The sequence below is a fragment of the Mirounga leonina genome, unplaced genomic scaffold (assembly GCF_011800145.1).
Source record: "Mirounga leonina isolate KUSES-001 unplaced genomic scaffold, KU_Mleo_1.0 Mir_125, whole genome shotgun sequence".
Lineage (NCBI taxonomy): Eukaryota > Metazoa > Chordata > Mammalia > Carnivora > Phocidae > Mirounga > Mirounga leonina.
In genome coordinates, this window is record NW_023270305.1 from 13,029,402 (window position 1) to 13,050,448 (window position 21,047).

The 21,047-nt window shown below is 38.4% G+C and overlaps 1 protein-coding gene across 6 annotated transcripts in view; it reads right to left on the reverse strand.

Moving 5' to 3' along the window:
• Nucleotides 1–21,047, reverse strand: part of DTNB (dystrobrevin beta) — a 227,745-nt gene that overhangs the window by 188,862 nt on the left and 17,836 nt on the right. For all 6 annotated transcript variants that reach the window (XM_035000716.1, XM_035000718.1, XM_035000714.1 and 3 more), the window contains exons 2-3: nt 12,830–12,897; nt 4,189–4,269 (exon numbers count right to left, since the gene is read on the reverse strand). In XM_035000716.1, coding sequence (XP_034856607.1) covers nt 4,189–4,269; nt 12,830–12,896 — 148 coding nt within the window. In that variant the 5' untranslated portion in view covers nt 12,897. The remainder of the gene's footprint in view (nt 1–4,188; nt 4,270–12,829; nt 12,898–21,047) is intronic.

Consider the following 21,047-nt stretch of genomic DNA (forward strand, 5'->3'; position numbering starts at 1 on the left):
GAGACAGTGAATTGAGGCCAAGAGAAATCTGCACAGATTTTATTAAAATAACCCTTATCTTCCTTGAGACTCCCCATATATTTTAGTTATTTTTCCACAAGTGCTACTTCTTCTTCCCTAGTATATCAGCACTTAGGCCTCATCCTTCCTTCGGGTCTTCATTTTGCTATGGGGGCTCCAGGTACATGTAAAAATCTGTGTGCTCTTCTCCTAATCTGTCTTATGTCAATTTAACTCTCAGGCCTAACCAGAGACCCTAAGAGGGTAGAGGTAAGGTTTTGCCTCCCTTACAATAGCCTCAAAAATATATATTGTCAAATTGAACAAAACATCAAAGAGAAAAATTCACAAGCTTAGTGGGAGCTATTAACACGTTTCTCTTAGTAAGTGATAGAGCAAAGGTACAAAGCCTAAGTGCAGAGGTAGACAAACATTACAACTGGCAAAGGAGGCATAATGGGCACTATATGAAATACTGCCCCCAGTGATTAGAGAATATGCTCTATTTTCAAGAACACAAACAATGTGTATGAAAATTGACCTTATCCTGAGCCATAAAGCTAATCTTGGCAAATGTCAGAGGATTCAAGTCGTATCAACCATGCTCTCTGATCAAAATGAGATTAAGTTACAAATCGTCAAAAAGACCACTTCAGAAATTAAGAAACACAGTATAGGCAATGTCCTTAATCTGATTAAGGGTATTTACAGAAAACTGCCCCAAACATATTACTTAATAGTAAAATGTTGAAAGCCTTTCCTCTGATATTGTGAACGAGGTAAGAAATGCCCACTATCGAATGTAAATTGGTACGGTAACTGTGGAAAACAGTATGGAGGTTCCTCAAAAAATTAAAAATAAAACTACCATATGAACCAGTAATTCCACTATTGGGTATTTGCCCAAAGAAAACGTAGACGCTAATTCGAAAAGATACATGCACCCCTCTGTTTACTGCAACATTTATTTATATCAGCCAATATATGGTAGCATCCAAGTGTCCATTGATAGATGAATAAATAAAGAGGATGTGGTATACATACAGAATGGAGTATTATTCAGGCATAAAAAATAATGAGATTTTTACCATTTTCAACATGGACGGATGTAGAGGGTATTATACTAAGTGAAGTAAGTCAGAGAAAGACAAACACCATATGATTTCACTTATATGTGGAATATAAAAAAACAAAAGAACAAAAAACCTGAAACAGGCCCATAAATACAGAAAACAAACTGGTGGTTGCCCGAGGGAGGGAGATGGACAACATGGGTGAAGGGGAATGAGAGATACAGGCTTCTAGTTAGGGAATGAATAAATCATGGGAATAAAAAGAAAAGCATAGGGAATACAGTCATTACAGCCTTGTATGGTGACAGATGGTAGATACACTTGCAGTGAGCATGGCATAACAAAGAGTTACAGAATCACTATGTTGTATACATGAAACAAATGTAACATTGTGTATCAACTACAATAAAAAAAAAAGAAATGGGGTGCCTGCGTGGCTCAGTCAGTTAGGCATCCCATTCTTGATTTCAGCTCAGGTCAAGATCTCAGGGTTGTGAGATCAAGACCCATGTCAGGCTCCGTGCTCAGTGGGGAGTCTGCTTCAGATTCTCTCCCTGTCCCCCTTCCTCTGCCCCTCTGCATGCTCACACAATCGTGCTCTTTCTCTCTAAAATACATAAATAAATCTTTACCAAAAAAAAAGGCAATGCCCATTATCATCATTTCTATTGTATTTTGGGTCCTAGCCAATATAAATAAGCAGTAATTAACCATGTGAGTTTCAGAAATGAAGAAATCTAACTGTCATTATTTAGAAATGACAAAATTCTACACGTAGAAAATCAGATTCTCCAGATAAATTACTAAAATTGATATTTGAGTCTAGAATGATTGCTAGATAGAAGATATAAAAGTCACTGTATTTCTATTACTAACAAAAATGAAATTTTAGAATACTATTTATAATAGTAGCATAAATCATCAAAGATTTAGGAATAAATCCAATGAAGGAAGTGCAACATCTCTACAAAAAAAAAAATCTATAAATATAATTGGCAGAAATTAAAGACCTAAATAAATGGAGGGATATACCATGTTCACAGGAGGTAATCTGAAATTGGAAATATGGTGATTCTCCCCAGCTTAACCTATAGATTCAGTGCAGTCCCAACAAAATGCCACAGGGCTCTCCTTTAAAAGGATAAATTTTACTATATGTAAATTATACTTTAAAAAAAAGAAATAAAAATGGAAAAAATCCCAGCAGAGTTCTTTGTTTTATTTTGTTTGCTTTTAGTAGAAATTGATAATCAGATTCTAAAATGTATATTAAAATAAATGTAAGAGGCCAAAAATGTCCCAATCTTAAAAAGAAAAACAGAACAAAGTAGGAAGACTTGCTCTATCTGATATTAAGACTTATTATAAAGCAGGGTGCCTGAGTGGCTCAGTTGGTTAAGCGTCTGACTCTTGAGACTGACTCAGGTCATGATCTCAGGGTCGGAACTGAGCCCTGAGTTGGGCTCCTTGCTTAGCACAGAGTCTGCCTGAGATTCTCTCTCTCTCCCTCTCTCTCTGCCCCAAGCCCCCTCACACTCTCGCTCTGTCTCAAATAAATGAATAAATCTTAAAAAAAAAAAAGACATTATAAAGCTACAGTAGTGGTTATTGATAGGATAGACAAACAGACCAGTGGGAGACAGGAGTCCAAAAGCAGGTCCTCTCATATATAGAAACTGCTATGAACATTCTTATATATTTCTCCTAATGAGTATGACGAAAGATTTGGGGGCAGTGAAGAAAAAAGGGTGTTGTTTTTTTTTCAATAAACAGTGTAGAGACAATAGAACGTACAGGTGGACAAAACTGAAGTTTTACTCCTACCTAAACTGTACATCCACAAAAAAAAAAAAAAAAAAAAAAATTTAGTCTGATTAAAGAATCCTAGGTGACAAAATCAAAGTTCTAGAACAATGCATCTTTTACTGTACATTACTAATGCCAGTAGCCAGGTTTCAGACTCTGAACCCTCCACACATAGACTACTGTTTCCCAAGAATAATTACAGGAAGAATTATTAAAATGGTTGTTGCTCTGACAGTGGTTTTTAAACTTTTTTACCACAACCCACAGAAATATATTTAAATCAACACCAACACACACACACACACTCTTCTAGATATATAAAAAACAAAAGTTTCACAAAATACTTTTAGACTTACCACATAATTTGTGTTCTGATTTTTTTTTTCTCTTTTTTTCTTTATTACATGTTTTAAATTCTGGCTACAGCTCATCAAAATGATTTCATGAACCATTATTGGGTCACAACCCATAATTTGAAAAACAATGCTTTAGGAAACCAGAGACTTCAGTCAGGATGGCATGGTAAACTCTCTAGAGAGAATTTTATGCTAAGATTTCTGAAAATAACACTTAAAGTAGGGTAGAAGTTTTCAGATGTAAAGTGACTTACCCAACATTCATGTTTATAGTAAATGCCAAAAACCAGGACTAAAACTCATGTTTTTCCAATTCTAAAGCCAATGTTCTTTCCATTATACAAAACCGTTCTTTATTAATACACACACACACACACACACACGAGGAAAGTACAATAAGTCTGACATAAGTTTATCTTCATGGAAATTAAGAGAAAAAAGATTTTATGTGTCTGTGTATATATATATAGGCCTACATATATATACACACACACATACACACATATATATTTTATTTACTTATAAGTAGCAATTCTCATAGTGATTACTTATAGAAAAGGCTGATTCATGTTGTATTCATTTTAATCAAGAAAATTAACTTATTACACCTCTATCAGCATATTACTGTTTTTTTCTTCCGGAAGCTGATTATCGTATTAATTTTGTATAAAAGTTATTTAAAACAGGTGAGAAGAAGAAATCAATTCTCTCATTTAAAGTACATTAATACTATGCCAGCCTCAAAACCAGTTACATTATTGAATTTTGTAAACATTTTGAGACACACACTAAATGACAAGTTCTTTCCATGACAAAGCTTACATTTTAATAAACACTTAAGACAAAAACAATTCAATTAACATTACAATATGACTAAAAGATACTAAAACCTTTTATTTTCTATTACTGAGTGCACTATCCAGCTATCACAGAAATTAGCTGAAATGACTTACGGTTGCATCGTTTTTGTACAAATCGTAATTTGCAAGCTGTTCTATAAGTTGATAGTCGTATGACATCAAAATTCTGAGCACCTGAAAAAAGTACAAACAACAGATGTTCAACGGGATTTACCACTGAATTTCTCAATGCTGGGAAGTGACTATTCCACAGCGTGTGCATGGGCCATATATCACATGTCAACCAGGCCTTCTTCTGAGGAAACAAAAGGGGTCAGGAAGGGTTAGGCACACTTTCTACGTGACCACTCCATGCCAGCAGTTTTGCCTACCTTATCCTGTCTGCCAGCCTGACAAACACCCTGATGGAGAACACTCATAAGCTCAGTGAATCTTTCCTTCTATACCACTTCTACAGGAAATACTAGGAAATCAATGGTAAGCAGCTGGGAAAGGGAAGTCCCATCCCCAATTAACCAAACAGAAAGAGTAGTAATCTGATCAGTCAGACTGCAGGACATTTATTGGGCCATGTTTGCTAGTGGAGAAGTAACGACAGGAAAACGTCAGTGCATATGGTATAGAACTCACTCTCTTCAGATGAAGAATGAAATAGGGCAAATATCACACAAGCCCAAAGGGAACTAGTTGGGGAAAATGGGAAACCCCACAAGCTCCAGCCCCTGAAGTTCTAGGTGCTATTCAAGAATCAAGTATTATTCTTTGTCATTTTTCTCATACATTTACCTTCTTCTGAAGCAGTCATCTTTCCTGGTTTCTATAAGGAAAATCCTCATACACTGCTCTAAGAATAGCCTTCACTTTTAAAAAATTTCCCTTATGTAAGTGTCATGTTGATTTCCTGATCAGAAAATATGGTAGTTTGGCACATAAAAAATGGAAGAGAAAGCCCCCAGTGAAGAAACTAAAATGATTATGTTATCCCTTTGGATACTGTGAACTAGAAAAGATGACTCTTCACTCTATTATCATTCATTTTGAGAATATTTCCTTATAAGAAATACACTGAAATGTCACTTTAATACTAATGTCATACAGTATATTTCAAGCTTATCAAGAAATGGTACAAAGGGTCCTAACTAAACACATAGGCAGAACTCTAGCCACAGGTGGAGAGCCCCGTGAAGCTCCTGGACGGACAGGAGACAATCTAAAAATACTGAGTATCCAAGAGGTACAGCGAAAGGATGAGAAAGGATTAACCCTTCTTTCCATATTATGACTCTCTTCATTCATGAGAATAGGATATCAACTTCTATAGTATAACCAGATCCGAAGAAAAGCAGAGAGTCAAATGGAAGGGTTTTATTGTATCTGCCTGTATCAGAAGCTTGTATCAGAGTCTCCTGGACAAGAACCTGGAATCTTCGTTCCAGGGAGTCCTATAATCAAGCTAGGTTTGGAAAACACATAACTACCCCACTCAGCTACAAGGTCTGGCTCGTGCAACTCTCAAATTTACCTCACACCCAACTCCAATGAGTACGGGCTACATATAATTACCCAAACATGCCAAGCTCTCTCATCTGAGCCTTCGTAAGTGCTACTTACTACTCCAGCCCTTTCTTCATCACATCACTGAACTGACTCAGCCTAGACATTGCTTCCTCCCAGACCCCTTCCTGGGCCCCCCATGCTTCCCCAATCATGGCCCCAACTGCCCTATCATTCCTTATTTCCATTTTCAGGAAAACAAGTTCCATGAAGGCAGAGACCATTTTATTGTTGTGTTGTTTGCTACTATATGCTCAACAGGACATAATAAAACTAGCACCCGAAATATTTATTGAATGAATAAATAACTGAAAGTTACAAAGTTCTGTGTTGCTGGTATAAAAGACTGACCTGCTTTCCCCCAAAAATATACCAAGTAAAGTCAAAATATTACACAAACTATACAATTTTGGAAAAGCTAATACAAGGAGATGATAAAAGTAGTGGGGAAAGCAACTCCTTTCCCTGTATAAACATGTTGATGCATGTAGCATTCTTCAGATAGAACACAGGATTCCAAACTGCATTCTAGGGAGCCACAGGATTTGGTAGAGGTGCTTGGCACACCCACAGAAGGTGTAAGGAAGTAAGTATAGTTTGTTAAAAAGGCATTTAACTAAAGAGATGAGGAGAAGAGAAAGAGAAAGAAGAGAAGAGATAATAAACCTAGTAAATGTAAGGATAGTAACATTTCTGAATTGTCTGAAACCCTTACAACCATTTTTTTTAATAAAGATTTTTATTTATTTATTTGACAGAGAGAGATACAGCGAGAGAGGGAACACAAGCAGGGGGAGGGGGAGAGGGAGAAGCAGGCTTCCTGCTGAGCAGGGAGCCTGATGCGGGGCTCGATCCCAGGACACTGGGATCATGACCTGAGCCGAAGGCAGGCGCTTAACGACTGAGCCATCCAGGCGCCCCTACAACAATTTTTAATAAGCTAAACTTTTCAAGAGAGTAGGAGTCTGAATAAGTAACAAAAATAAACATAAATGACTTCCTTGTTTTTTTTGGCAGTATGATTAGAAACCCTGGGGATCAGAGATGAAGCCAGAGGTCCCAACAGAGAGGAAGGTACAGACCACAGAATGGTGACTCTGTCAGTGGGTGAACTAGAAACAGAAGAAAAAAAAATCCCACAAAAGGAAATGTTAGGGACACATGACTGGCTCCACCTAGATTTAGACTTAAATTTTTAAAGCAAACAAAGAAAGTGGTAATCAAGTAAGTTAGACAAAAGAAAAACTGACCATACAAAAGAACTATAAAGTCTAATTTGTCATGTTAAAAAAGGTAATACTAAAAATAGCATATATTTCATGAAGGAGGTGCTCTAAAACTGTCTAATAATCCTGTATTGCTTCGAATAAAGTTATAAATATTGATAAGCTCTGGACTTCATTTTAATTGATGTTAGAATTTTTAGGGTAGCCACAAAAAGAATAGAAAAAGAATATACAACCCACCACCAAGAAGACAGAAAAGTGGAATGGAAGGAAGAAGCTCAATTCATCTAAGGAAGGCAAGAAAGGAAGAAAAAACAACAGAGAAAGGACACAGTTTAAGCACAAAACAAGCTGGAAGAAAAAGTGAAATATATCTGTATTCATAAAAAAAAAATTAAACAGGATAAATTCTTCAGTGAAAAAGCAAAGACTGTCGGTCACAATAGTTGTTGTTAAATAATCTAGCTTACACTGCTTACAGGAGATACACATAAAACATAAAGATACAGGGGCACCTGGGTGGCTCAGTACTTAAGCATCTGACTCTTGATTTTGGCTCAGGTCATGATCTCAGGGTCATGGGATCAAGCCCCATGTTGGGCTCCACGCCCAGCGTGAAGTCTGCTTAGGATTCTCTCTCTCCCTCTGCCCCTCCACCCCCCCACACCAAAATAAATAAATGAATCTTAAAAAAAAAACATAAGGATACAGAAAGTTTTTTAAAAGAAAGAAAAGATACTGTACAAGGCATACTAACCAAAAGAAAACTGGTATAGCTATACTAATAACAACAAAATAAACTTCACAGCAAAAAGCACCACTAGAAAAAGAGTATACCCCACATAATGACAAAATATTCAATTTCCTAGGTAGATGTAATATTTTAATACATGTGCATCTAAGAACAAAAGCTTCAAATCACTGTCAGAACTAAGGGGTAAAAAATTAAAGTCCATGATCAAAGCAGAGATTTTTTACAACTTTCAGTAATTAAGCGGTCAAATCAGTAAGGACAAAAAAGGTCTGAATAAAACATGGAACAAGTTAAATCTAAATAATGAAGAAATCATACACATTATTTTCAAGCACACATGGAATATTTACAAAAACATATAACAAAAAATATCACCAAATTCAAAGATTCTACAACAGCCTTCATTCCCTGACCCACATCCCAATTATGCTAAATATTTTTTTAATTAAAAGTCATTTATTTGCAAATTTAAAAGGGTACTTCTAATTATTCCTAAGAGAAGTTAGAAACCACAGAGAAGTGATCATGAAAATGGCATCTTTCGGAACACATGGAATGCAAAAATAGAAAATCACAGGAAAGAAGTTCTTAAGTGCTTACATAAGAGAGGAAAAAAGTCTGAAAATAAATAGCTCGAGTTACCCAACATAAGAAGTTGGAAAAAGAACAAGAGAATCGCCTGAAGTGAAAAGAAGAAAGTAATAAACACAATAGCACAAAATCATGAGGCAGAAACAAAGATACTTGGAGAGGATCAACAAAGCCAAAGTTCCTTCAAAAGACCGATAAAACTGACAAAATTTTGGAAAAGGACAAATAAAATCAGAATCTCTGAGCCGGGAGGCATGGCATCAAGCATTTTGTAGATTCATGTATACTTTAGTACCAGAGTAAAGAACTACTGTTCTAACTACCACCTTTCATTTTTCTTAGTAATTTTATACCATATAAGAATCATAAGCTAGCAAATTACTTGTATGTAATTTATTCCACTCTTCTTTCAAAAAACATTTATCAAGCTACTGGGGCTACCAACATAAATAGATGTGATCCTTATTCTCATGGCACTTAGAGTCCATAAAAGAAAATACTAAGCATAGAAAGAATAGTAGGGCATTTAAAGTTACTGTCTAAAAACAGAAAGGCTTAAGAATATTATAGAAAGCAATAATAGTAAAGGTCACACAACATGAAAAAATACAACCTAACTAAATTATTAAATTATTAGGACTGCTTTCATGTTATACAGCAAAGTTGAGTCACTGTGACAGAGAACTCATCATATAGCCTGCAAATCCTAAAATATTTACTGTCTGACCCTTTAAGGAAAAGATTGTGAGCCCTAGCACTATATTTACAGAGTAAAGGAGAAATATATTCATCTCAAGAGAAACAGAAAACATCTGATAAAAGTCAATACTCATTCATGATTTAAAGAAAATAAGAGTAATAACTCTTGGTAAATTAGAACCCAGAAGTAGTTCCCTAACCTGATAAACAACACAAAACCTACAACAAATGTCATTTAAATAGTGAAATATTACTTCTATCAAGTCAAAAACAAGGCAAGGATGACTGCTATCCTCCCTATTCTTCAATATATGAGAGGGCGCCTGGGTGGCTCAGTCAGTTGAGCGTCCAACTCTTGATTTTGGCTCCGGTCATGATCTCAGGGTTCTGGGATGGAGCCCTGCATCAGGCTCCATGCTCAGCAGGGAATCTGCTTGTCCCTCTCCCTCTGCCCCTCCCCCTGGCTCATTCTCTCTCTCTCAAATAAATAAATAAAATCCTAAAAAAAAAAAAAAAAAAAAAGTTGCAAAAATAGTAGTCAAAACCATTTTTCTTTAAAAATAATACAGTCCCAGGGAAGGAGCAAGATGGCAGAGGAGTAGGAGACCTAAATTTCGTCTGGTCCCAGGAATTCAGCTAGATAAGGATCAAACCATTCTGAACACCTATAAACTCAACAGGAAATCAAAGAAAAGAAGAGCAGCAACTCTGAACAGAAAAGCGACCACTTTCTGGAAGGATGACTGGATGAAGCTATCATATGTGTGTTCTAGACCACCAACACTAGACATTTCAACACCAAGACCCCTGGCTTCAAGGAATAAGTGACCTAAGATGAACACCTGGACCTTGACCTCATTCTGACCAGTTCCTGGATGCCTGAGAGGACATGTGCACCCGAGCACAACCATTAGTAAAAACCCCCAGGCCCTGAACAAAGATGAGACTCATTCTCCTTTCCTTTCTGAGTCTCCTGGGTGGTCTGTCTGTATCTCTCTCTATATCTTCAATAAACTTTTGTTTCCACTTCCTAAAAAAAACAGTCCCAAAGAATGTACAACATCAAGAATGAACCCTCATGGGCGCCTGGGTGGCTCAGTTGGTTAAGCGACTGCCTTCGGCTCAGGTCATGATCCTGGAGTCCCTGGATCGAGTCCCGCATCGGGCTCCCTGCTCGGCGGGGAGTCTGCTTCTCCCTCTGACCCTCCTCCCTCTCCTGCTCTCTGTCTCTCATTCTCTCTCTCTCAAATAAATAAATAAAATCTTAAAAAAAAAAAAAAAAAAAAAAGAATGAACCCTCATGTAAACTACAAACTTTGGGTGTTACGATTTGTCAACACAGGCCCATCAGCTGTGGCAAATGTACCCTCTGGTGGGGGGTGTTGTTAATCGGGGAAGTCGTGCATGTGTGCTATGGGAACTTGCTGTACCTGCCTCTTAGTTTTACTGTGAACCTAAAACTGCTCTAAAAAAGTGAAGTCTTAAAAAAAAAAAATGATGGATAGACCTACAATAAGTAAAAATCTATCAATTACCCACTGTGGCACAGAAATTAAGTCAAGTCACTTAAGGTTATACAGCCAAGATCCAAACCGAAACATCAGTGGATTCAAAATTGCCATAAAATCAACCCAAAACCTAGATGGTAGAACCCTATGATAAGGCTGACAAAAGATGATTTTTACATCCATTGAAGGTAATAATGCTGGAGATCTGGGGGGATGTTGCAAAGCAGAGAACATGGCTTTTAGGAACAGACACCACTGTCAGCAATGCAATTCTTCCCATGAAGAAAGAGGGGAGACAAGAAGCCATACTCACCAAACATCTCCAAAACAGTCCATATCCTTGAGTCTGTTACAGAGAAAGGCCATTTGTTTGAGCTCTCTGTGTCAGAATGATGACATTCACTAAGGAGCAAACCCAAATCTTCACAGAAAACCCAGTTTCTACTCCAAAGATCTACCCCAGTTGTGCTCCCTTGCATGCTCATGTTTACTTACTGAAGGCACCCCACACACTTCTTAGTATCAGGATTTATTGTTTATCTAGTTGGTTTCCTTATTTTGTTTCCTCACCAAAATGTAAGCAATATGCGAGAAGTCAGGGACTATGTTCTGTTCTCCCCTTAACCTTAGCACCTAGAACAGTGCCTGGAACATAATAGATCTTCAATAAATGTGTTAAAAAATTAATGAAAAGATGACCCTTATGCTGAGCCTTAACGGTGAGTGCGCACAACAAGGCAGATGAAGGGGGGCCCAACTGCAGGAGCAAAGCCAATTCAGTACTGCTGGGAAATGACACACATGGCGGGTGATGGGAACTGGCAACCTGAGAACTGAGGATAAAAGAGACCAGGAGGGCTTGCCTGCAGGAGGGCTTGCCTGGCATGCCTAGGAGCTCAGGCTTTCCTGGGAGAGTGACGAGGAGCAACTGAAGGGATTTAAGAAGGAAGTAACACAGATTTATACAGTTCACTGCATACAGCATCACCGATCACAGATTTGAAAGGGTTGACCGTGGAAGGAGGGATCCAAAACAGATTGCTTTAGTTCAGAAAAGTAACAATGATAAAATATTAAACAAAACTAACCACATTAAATACCTACTATTCTGGGTCCAGCACTGTGCTAAGTGCCTAAGTGACATTATCCCATTTAATCTTCACAATCATTCTATGAAGTAGATACTATTCCCATTTTATGGACAAGGAAACTGTGGTACAGAGATTAAGTCAAGTCACCTAAGGTTATACAGCCAAGATCCAAACACAGGCAGTCTGACGGTAGAGCTTGGATTCAAAACCACTGTGGTACGAGGAACAGACCATCCAAGACTCCCTTATGAGGTAAAACTCAGCTGCATTTTGTGATTTCTTTGGAGGTGGAAGGTGAGGTAGAGGGAAGGGACTGCAAGGTTTCTGGCTTGGATGACTGGCTTGGATGACTACATTTATTTATTTATTTATTTGACAGAGAGAGACACAGCAAGAGAGGGAACACAAGCACGGGGAGTGGGAGAGGGAGAAGCAGGCTTCCCAGTGAGCAAGGAGCCCGATGTGGGGCTCGATCCCAGGACCCTGGGATCACCATGACCTGAGCCGAAGGCAGACGCTTAACGACTGAGCCACTCAGGTGACCCTACATTTGTGTTTTTAATTATTCCTATATCTCTAAGTATTGTCCTAACACGTAGCCCTCTACACCTTAGAATCTGTATCTAGTAAAAGGTAACTTATACAATGTATTAATTATTTCTCACCACCTGCAAGCTCATGGTAACAAGGGAGTTACAGCAAGAGATCTAAACTGACTGGTGCGCCTTGGGGCACCTGACTGGCTGAGTCGGCAGAGCAGGTGACTCTTGATCTCGGGACTGTAAATTTGAGCCCCACATTGGTTGTAGAGACTACTCACAGATATCCTAGGTAACATTTCTGCCTTAGTATTAATGATCTTGCTGAAGAAAGCATTTCAGGTCAACTCAATTATAATATACGCTCTGGCTTGAGGTCCTTCAATTCCATGATTCTTTAACTCCCTTTCTTCCCCGCCCAAGATTGGGACATGCTAATTCATGAGGCACCTGGGTGGCTCAGTCGATTAAGCATCCAACCCTTGTCTTCAGCCTCGGTCATGATCTCAGGGTCATGAAATGGAGCTCTGGGTTAGGCTTCGTGCTCAGCAGGGAGTCTGCTTGAGATTCTCTCCCTGCCCCTCTCTCTCTGCCCCTCAGCTCACTTGCACTCTCTCTCTCTTTCTGCCTCTTTCTAAAATAAACAAATCTTAAAAAAAAAAAAAAAAAAAAAGGAACATGCTAATGCTTAAAGCTCTGACTTCATCAGGGAAAAAAAAAAAAGGCATCCCCACCCATACAGACAAGGAATCCAGAAGCACTCAGGACTCACGCATTTCTATGAACAGCTGCCTCTTCTCCGCCATGGTCTTCCGCTTGTTCCCACTTTCCTCAATCATCCTAGAAACAAAGAAAGATACAATAAACCACTGCAATTTGACAATTCAACCAAGTGCTTATCATTCTGTTATGAAGAGGTACAGGAAACCAAGCTGTTGATGCACATTTAAGAGACAATCAGTAAAAATAAAGTGGAAGCCCGATATAGAAAAAGACAAACCACTGTCCCTTTATTTACTTGATAGCTTCTATAATATTACAAAGTCAATAATTAAATGAGCTTGTACACTTGCTTTCTGTGCTGAAAATATGGGGCTATGTCTTATTTCTAACTATGATTATTTTCTCTGCAGAGTCCTGGATTAGTTGGGACACAGCTTCCCATATCCCTACTGTTTTATCCAGATAAACATGGTACTAAATATAATTTAGAAAATAATTATAATGAAAGGCTAAAGAACATAATAGTTATTAGCTTATACATAAAAGACATAAATAAAATCTTCTATTTTCATATTAAACAATATTGAACAAAGCAAGAATTCATCCCCAAACTCAAAGAACTCCTAGAGATGAATTTTTTACCACACAGTAATAGTTTAGGTTGACAGACATAGGCTTTGACAGTCACTCTGTTAAAATTCTTTCCATGTGCTACCTCACTGAATCCTTCCAACAACCCTAGATACTGGTATCATTATTATCCCCATTCTATAGATTAGGAAACAGCCTAGAAAAGAACACTAACTTGCTTGAGGGCACAACTCAGAAGTGGTAGAGTCAAATCCCACCCTTTCACTAAACATCTTACATAATCATTGCTTTTAGATGCATACTGTCAAATCTCCACACCCAAAAAGCTAAAAAACCAATAAGCCCATTGCACAGACCCTACTGATGCAAAATCTGTGATAAGTGCAGCTGAATTTTGCCTTATTCTGTGAAGAAAAAATATCTAGACAAAGAGCATAAGCCAAACAATTTCCCTAAGGAGATTAAACTGTTGTAAATCATGGAGTGATTTATATAGCACAGTCTCAAATGTATTAGAATCACAAATTAAATGGTAACTGCACAAAAATTACATATCCATTAAAACAAGGGGCCTGGCAAGTTTAGTTTTAAATATATCCTAAAGAAAATTTAAAATGTAAATGCATTCCTTAACATTCTACACCTAATATTTTGATAATTAAGACCAATCCTTTCCTAAATCATTGATGTATTACCAAGTAGGCTTAACACACATGATGGTTACTTAACAATTCACCCCCAAGAGAAAAAAATTTTAAACAGGAAGAAAGCCAAAAGACAAAGCAACTAGAAACAGCAAAAATATAATGAAATCTAGGTCCTAGAGAAAAAAAACAAGACTTGCAGGGCGCCTGGGTGGCTCAGTTGATTAAGCATCTGCCTTCAGCTCAGGTCATGATCTCAGGGTTCTGGGATCAAGCCCCACATGGGGCTCCCTGCTCAGCAGGGAGCCTGCTTCTTCTTCTCCCTCTGCTCCTCCCCCCTGCTTGTGCCCTCTCTCTCATAAATAAATTAAAATCTTTAAAAACAAAAACAAAAAAAAAAGAGTTGGTACCAGTAGCCTATAATTACAAAGAAAGGAAGATATTTAAAAGTTTACTGCCTCCTCCCTAATCTTGGTCTCTCACTAGGTAATACAAATTTTATTTTATTTTATTTTTTTAAGGATTTTATTTATTTGACAGAGAGAGACACAGTCAGAGAGGGAACACCAGGAGGGAGAGTGCAAGATGGAGAAGCAGGCTCCCCGCTGAGCAGGGAGCCCAATGTGGGGCTTGATCCCAGGACCCTGAGATCATGACCTGAGCTGAAGGCAGATGCTTAACGACTGAGCCACCCAGGCACCCCTAGTAATACAAATTTTAAATGCTAACCATAGATTAAAAATAATATCATAATATCCTTTATAACATATCTCATTTGTTATAGCTTTTTTCTACTTTTGCTATTTCTCTACACCACTTTTTTTTTCAAAGAAAAAGAATTCCTGGAGAGCTTTAATTTCTTCATGACAATTTTCTAACTTTTGCCTTTATTTCCAAATTAATCTTTTTTTTTTTTTTAAAGATTTTATTTATTTGAGAGAGAGAATGAGAGACAGAGAGCATGAGAGGGAGGAGGGTCAGAGGGAGAAGCAGACTCCCCGCCGAGCAGGGAGCCCGATGCGGGACTCAATCCCGGGACTCCAGGATCATGACCTGAGCCGAAGGCAGTCACCCAACCAACTGAGCCACCCAGGCGCCCCTATTTCCAAATTAATCTTGAAAAAATTAATATAACTATATTCTGGATCATTGGGAGGTCTACCAAACTATAATGCTAAAACAAAAATATCAACACTCTCCGAAAATTTAAGGAAGACCCAAAGTTTTATCATGTTCAGTATGTCCAGACACAATACAAAATTATTTGGCAAACAACCAACCAAGAAAATCTTAATTCACAAGGGAAATGACAATCATCAGATGCCACTGACAAGATGACACAGATGTTGTTGTAACCTGACAGAGACTTTAAGTAGCGATTATAAAAATGCTCAAATTAGCAATCACAAACACTCTTGAAACAAGAGTTAAAATCTTAAGTGTCAGGGAGCCTGGGTGGCTTAGTCCTTAAGCATCTGCCTTCGGCTCAGGTCATGATCCCAGGGTCCTGGGATCAAGCTCTGCATCGGGCTCCCTGCTCAGCGGGAAGCCTCCTTCTCCCTCTCCCTCTGCCGCTCCCCCTGCTGTGCTCTCTCTCTGTGAAATAAAATCTTTAAAATAAAATAAAATGAAATAAAATCTTAAGTGTCAGCAGAGAAAGAAAAGATATGAAAGAAACCAAATGGAAATGTTAGAACTGAAATATACACTCATTGGGGGGAAGAGGGACTCACTGGATGGACTCAACCGAAGAATGGAGATGACAGAGGAAAGCCAACTTTAAGATATATCAAGTAGAAATTATCCAATCTGAACAGCAGGGGGGGAAAAAAGGCAAGAGAGAGATTTTTTTTTTTTTTAAAGGAATAAAGCCTCAGGGACTGGGTAGACAAAAACAAAAGATCCAACATTCACCATGTACTCAGAATCCCATAAGGAGAAAAGGAGTGTGGCAATGTGGTGAAGACATACTAGCTGAAGACTTACCAAGTTCAGTGAAAGACATACCACAAATTCAAGAAATTGAGCAAACAAGTTAAAGCCAAAGAAACTTGTTATGATGGTCACATCATAATCAAATTGAGAGACAAAGAAAAATTCTTGAAAGGAGTCAGCGTAAAAGAACATTTTACCCATAGGTAAATGATAGGGATCAGCCAATTTTTTTCTTAAAGGGCCAAACAGTAAATATTTTAGGTTTGCAGGCCATGTGGTTTCTGTCACAACTACTCACCATTGCCACTGCCGCGTGAAAGCAGCGACAGACAATACGTAGACAAATGGGTATGGCTTTGTTGAAATTTTATTTTGAAAACAGTCAGTCAACCCACAGAACATAGCCTACCAGCTCCTGTTCGAGAGGCATGATGACCTGAATTACTGCAGATTTCTCATCAGAAACTATGGAAGTCAGAAGACGGTGGAGCAATGCTTTTAATTTTACACTGAGAGAATACTAACCTTCAGAAATTAAAGAAAACTGAGAGAATTTGTAGTCAGCAGACACCCTCTAAAATAATTGCTAAGGAAAGTTCTTCAGAAAGGAAAATAATTACAAAGTGTTACAAATGAAGAACAGTAATAGAAAAGATGTTAGAAGAAATAACACCAATTTCATACAATTGCTACCAGAAAACACAAAAGAACATCTTACAATTCATTTTAAAAAGCCAGTAATATCCTGATACCCAAAACAGACAAAGTACAAAAACAAATGTCTCTCATGAACACAGACACGAAAACCCTCAACAATGAGCAAAATCCTCAATAAAATATTATAAATTGAATCAAGCCATATATAAAAACCTTGGAAGCAGTGGGAGTTTATCCCAGGAATGCAAGGCCAATTCAACATTTGAAAATTAATCAATATAATCCAACATATTAATAATCTAATTAAAAAAAACATGTTTATATCAGATGCAAAAAGAGCATTTGACAAAATACAAGGTTCATTCCTGATGATAAACTCTCTGCAAACTAGAAGTAAAACTTTTCTACACCTGATAAAGGGCACCTACAGAAAACTTACATCTAAGATCACACTTAATGGTAGAAAACTATATGCTTTTCCCCTGAGACTGGGACCAAGACAAAGATGTCTATTCTTACTATTTCTATTAAACATTATATGGGATGTCTTAGCCAGTGAAATAAGATGAAAGATAAAAGGCAAACAGACTGGAAAGGAAAAAATAAAAGTATCCTTATTTTGCAGACATCATGATCTTTGTAGAAATTCCAAATTCTAGGAGCCAAAAAAAGCTCCTAGAACTAAAAAGTGAGTCTGACACTGTTGCAGGACACAAGGTCAAAACACAAAAGTCAACCACAGTTCTGTTTACTAGCACTGCACAACTAGAAATTGAATACTTTGAAAAACAGCATTTATAATATCTCTAACAAAAATAAGATGCTTAGGTATATACTAACAAAATACGTATAGGATTTGTATACTAGAATCACAAAACAGTGATGAAATTTTTAAAAGACCTAAACAAACAGAAAGACATACCATCTAGGGGCGCCTGGGTGGCTCAGTTGGTTAAGCGACTGCCTTCAGCTCAGGTCATGATCCTGGAGTCCCGGGATCGAGTCCCGCATCGGGCTCCCTGCTCGGCAGGGAGTCTGCTTCTCCCTCTGACCCTCCCCACTCTCATGTGCTCTCTCTCATTCTCTCTCTCAAATAAATAAATAAAATCTTTAAAAAAAAAAAAAAAAGACATACCATCTAATCAGACAGTCTAATCAAAATTCCAGCAGAAATTTTTGTAAATATAGACAATTCTAAATTCCATATAAACAGGCAAAGGGAATAGACAAGACAATTTTGATAAGGGAAAATCAAGATGCAGGATTATAGAAAACTTTAAGAATTACTATAAAGCCACAGTAATAAAGACAGCACAGTACTGGAAGAGGCCATTTGATTTTTTTTTTTTTTTTAAGTGCAAAAGAAATTCAGTGAAAAAAGGACAGACTTGGTGTTGGAAAAACTGGTTATCTATATGACAAAAAGATGAACCTTGACCTATACTTCACACCACATACAAAAAATAATTTGAAATGGAAGATAAATGTAAAGTATAAAAAGTATAAAACTTTTAGAAGAAAACACAGGAGAAAGTCTTCATGGTCTGGTACATCACAGTACAAGCCATTAAAAAAAAAAAAAGACAAATTGAACATCACCAAAATTAAACAATTTGTTCTATATAAGAAACTGGTAAGAAATGAAAAGACAAGTTAACCACCGGATGAAAAATATTTGCAAATCACATGTTAAACACAGGATTATAATTAAAATACATATAGGGACGCCTGGGTGGCTCAGTCGGTTAAGCGTCTGCCTTCAGCTCAGGTCATGATCCCAGGGTCCTGGGATTGAGTCCTGCATCGGGCTCCCTGCTCCGCGGGGAGCCTGCTTCTCCCTCTGCCTCTGCCTCTCTCTCTCTATCTCTCATGAATAAATAAATAAAATCTTAAAAAAAAAAAAATAATAATTAAAATACATATATACTTAAAAAAAACTGTCAAAACCAAACTAAGGTGGAAGAAAAGCTTGTTACTCAACAGTAGCTACAACACTGACATTATTTGTTTTCTTTTTTCTTTTTTTTTTAGATTTTATTTATTTATTTGCCAGAGAGAGACACAGCGAGAGAGGGAACACAAGTAGGGGGAGTGGGAGAGGGAGAAGCAGGCTTCCCGCAGAACAGGGAGCCCAATGCGGGACTTGATTCCAGGACCCTGGGATCATGACCTGAGCCGACGGCAGACACACTCAACGACTGAGCCACCCAGGCGCCCCTACGTTATTTGTTGACTTAGGAGTATAGAAGACCCGGGCACCTGGGTGGCTCAGATGGTTAAGCATCTGCCTTCGGCTCAGGTCATGATCCCAGGGTCCTGGGATCGAGTCCCACATCGGGCTCCTGGCTCAGCGGGGAGCCTGCTTCTCTCTCTGACCCTCTCCCCTCTCATGCTGTTTCTCTCTCGCTCGCTCCCTAAAAAAAAATAAATAAAATCTTTAAAAAAAAAAAAAAAGAGTATAGAAGACCCAGTTGATATCCTGCCTTTATTCCATCACCCTGATCAGCTTCTAGTGGCCAGCATCTGCATTTCTTTGCCTGAGGGCTTTTTCTGGCCACTGAAGGCAGCCTTGACATTTGCAGGGCAGTCTAGAAGCACCAGGGGATTAACATCCCTAGAGGAACCCTCCCACTGATGGAAGTTAATATATAAATACTGCAGCTCCTTTACCCAACAAAAGGCAATGTTTTCCACTGGCCTCCAGAGTTCCTCATTGGAATTAAGTTTGCTTACCCACAGTGCCTGATAGGAAAGCCTTTACTAGCTACTTTCTCTTCTCTGTCTCACTTCTCCACTCTACTGGTATCTCCTAGGATCACCTTTAAAAACAAACAAACAAACAACCCCCCACAAAAGAAAACAAGAACAAACTTGCACTTGTCTTTACACCAGCATTTGCTTCTAGGGTAACCCAGAATAAGACAGATTTGATCCTGGTATAACAGGTCTTCCAGATGGATTCTGTTAAGTGGATCACTCACCAACCAAATGACAAGGTTCCCAGTGCTGGTAATAAGTGGTAATAAGTGGCTTGATGAGAACCCCTGGTGGGCTGTTGCTTCAATATTACTAATAAGACACTTGATGTGGTGGAGCTAGGATGAGATACAGGTAAAGATGACTGGGTTATGTGATAGCTTTAGCATTTGAGAAATATAGGGGCATCAAGAATTTTAAAGACAATTAAATTGGTTGAGTTTTTGTTACGTAGCATTGATACACAGAAGAAAGAAAATGTCAAAGCCTAAATCATCTAAGTATCAACTCAAAGCATGGTATGACAGCCAGAAGACCTCATAGCAGCATTTTAAGGAATTCTGAGTCCCTACAACTAGAAGGCAGATTGTGCTAAAAATCAGGCCCAAATTCTGATTATGAAAGTAGGTAAATTATTTAAAAGACTGAATTCACAGTTCAGTCAAGATTCTCCTGAACCCTCTGGGCCAGAAGAAGTGGCTCTCTTGCTCTTGCTACAAGATGGCAATCTCCTCTGCCTCTGCAAAGACCATGAAAAGGCCTCATCTGAGATGCATGCCTCAAAAGATGCTGACCCTTCTCAAGATCTGTCCCTACCTCTTTCACTAATTCCAGGCTAATAACTAAGGTCAAGTCTCGGCATCATGGAAATAGGGAGGTACTGTCCTTACTTGGGATGGAAAGGGGTGATTCCCAAAACAGCTATTGGACCTGATGAAATGCACTGGTGGGACCTGGGAGGACATACCTGGGAATGAACTTGGGGACCAAGTGTAAGGTTGGTGAGGAGAACTGTTGATGTAGGGGCACTCCCCCATGACCCAGGATTTAATCTTCCAGAAAGGACACCTAGAGCCAGTGCTAATGTGCAGCTGGATTGGCTCATTTAAGCCTCGGGGTGAGGAGGATTGATGACCTATAGAAAATGAATTGAAGATGCTAGAACCGCATGGCAGAGTATAAAGAAAAGAGGCAAAAGAGGGCTCCCCTGCCCATATCTCCTAATCTTTGCCAATTCTGTCTCCACTGGACAGACAGCATCTGCTTTAAAAACAAAACAAAACAGGGAGCACCTGCCTGGCTCAGTAAGTAGAGCACATGACTCTTTAACTGTGGGTTTGAGCCCCACACTGGGTGTAGAGATTACTTAAAAATAAAATCTTCAAGGGGCACCTAGGTGGCTCAGTCGGTTGAGTGTCGGACTCTTGATCTCAGCTCTGGTCTTGATCTCAGGGTCATGAGTTCAGGCTCCATGTTGGACTTCACACTGAGCATGGAGCCAACTTAGAAAATAATAAGATAAAATAAAATCTTAAAAAAAAAAAAAAGAAACAAAACACAAACAAAAACTGATGGCTTTCTCTGACTTCTGAAGTCCATTTTGTTCCCTGCATGCCAAGCCTGAAATACTATAGATTTACCATCCTCTGGAAACAGTCCTAACCAATGATTGGTAGATACTCC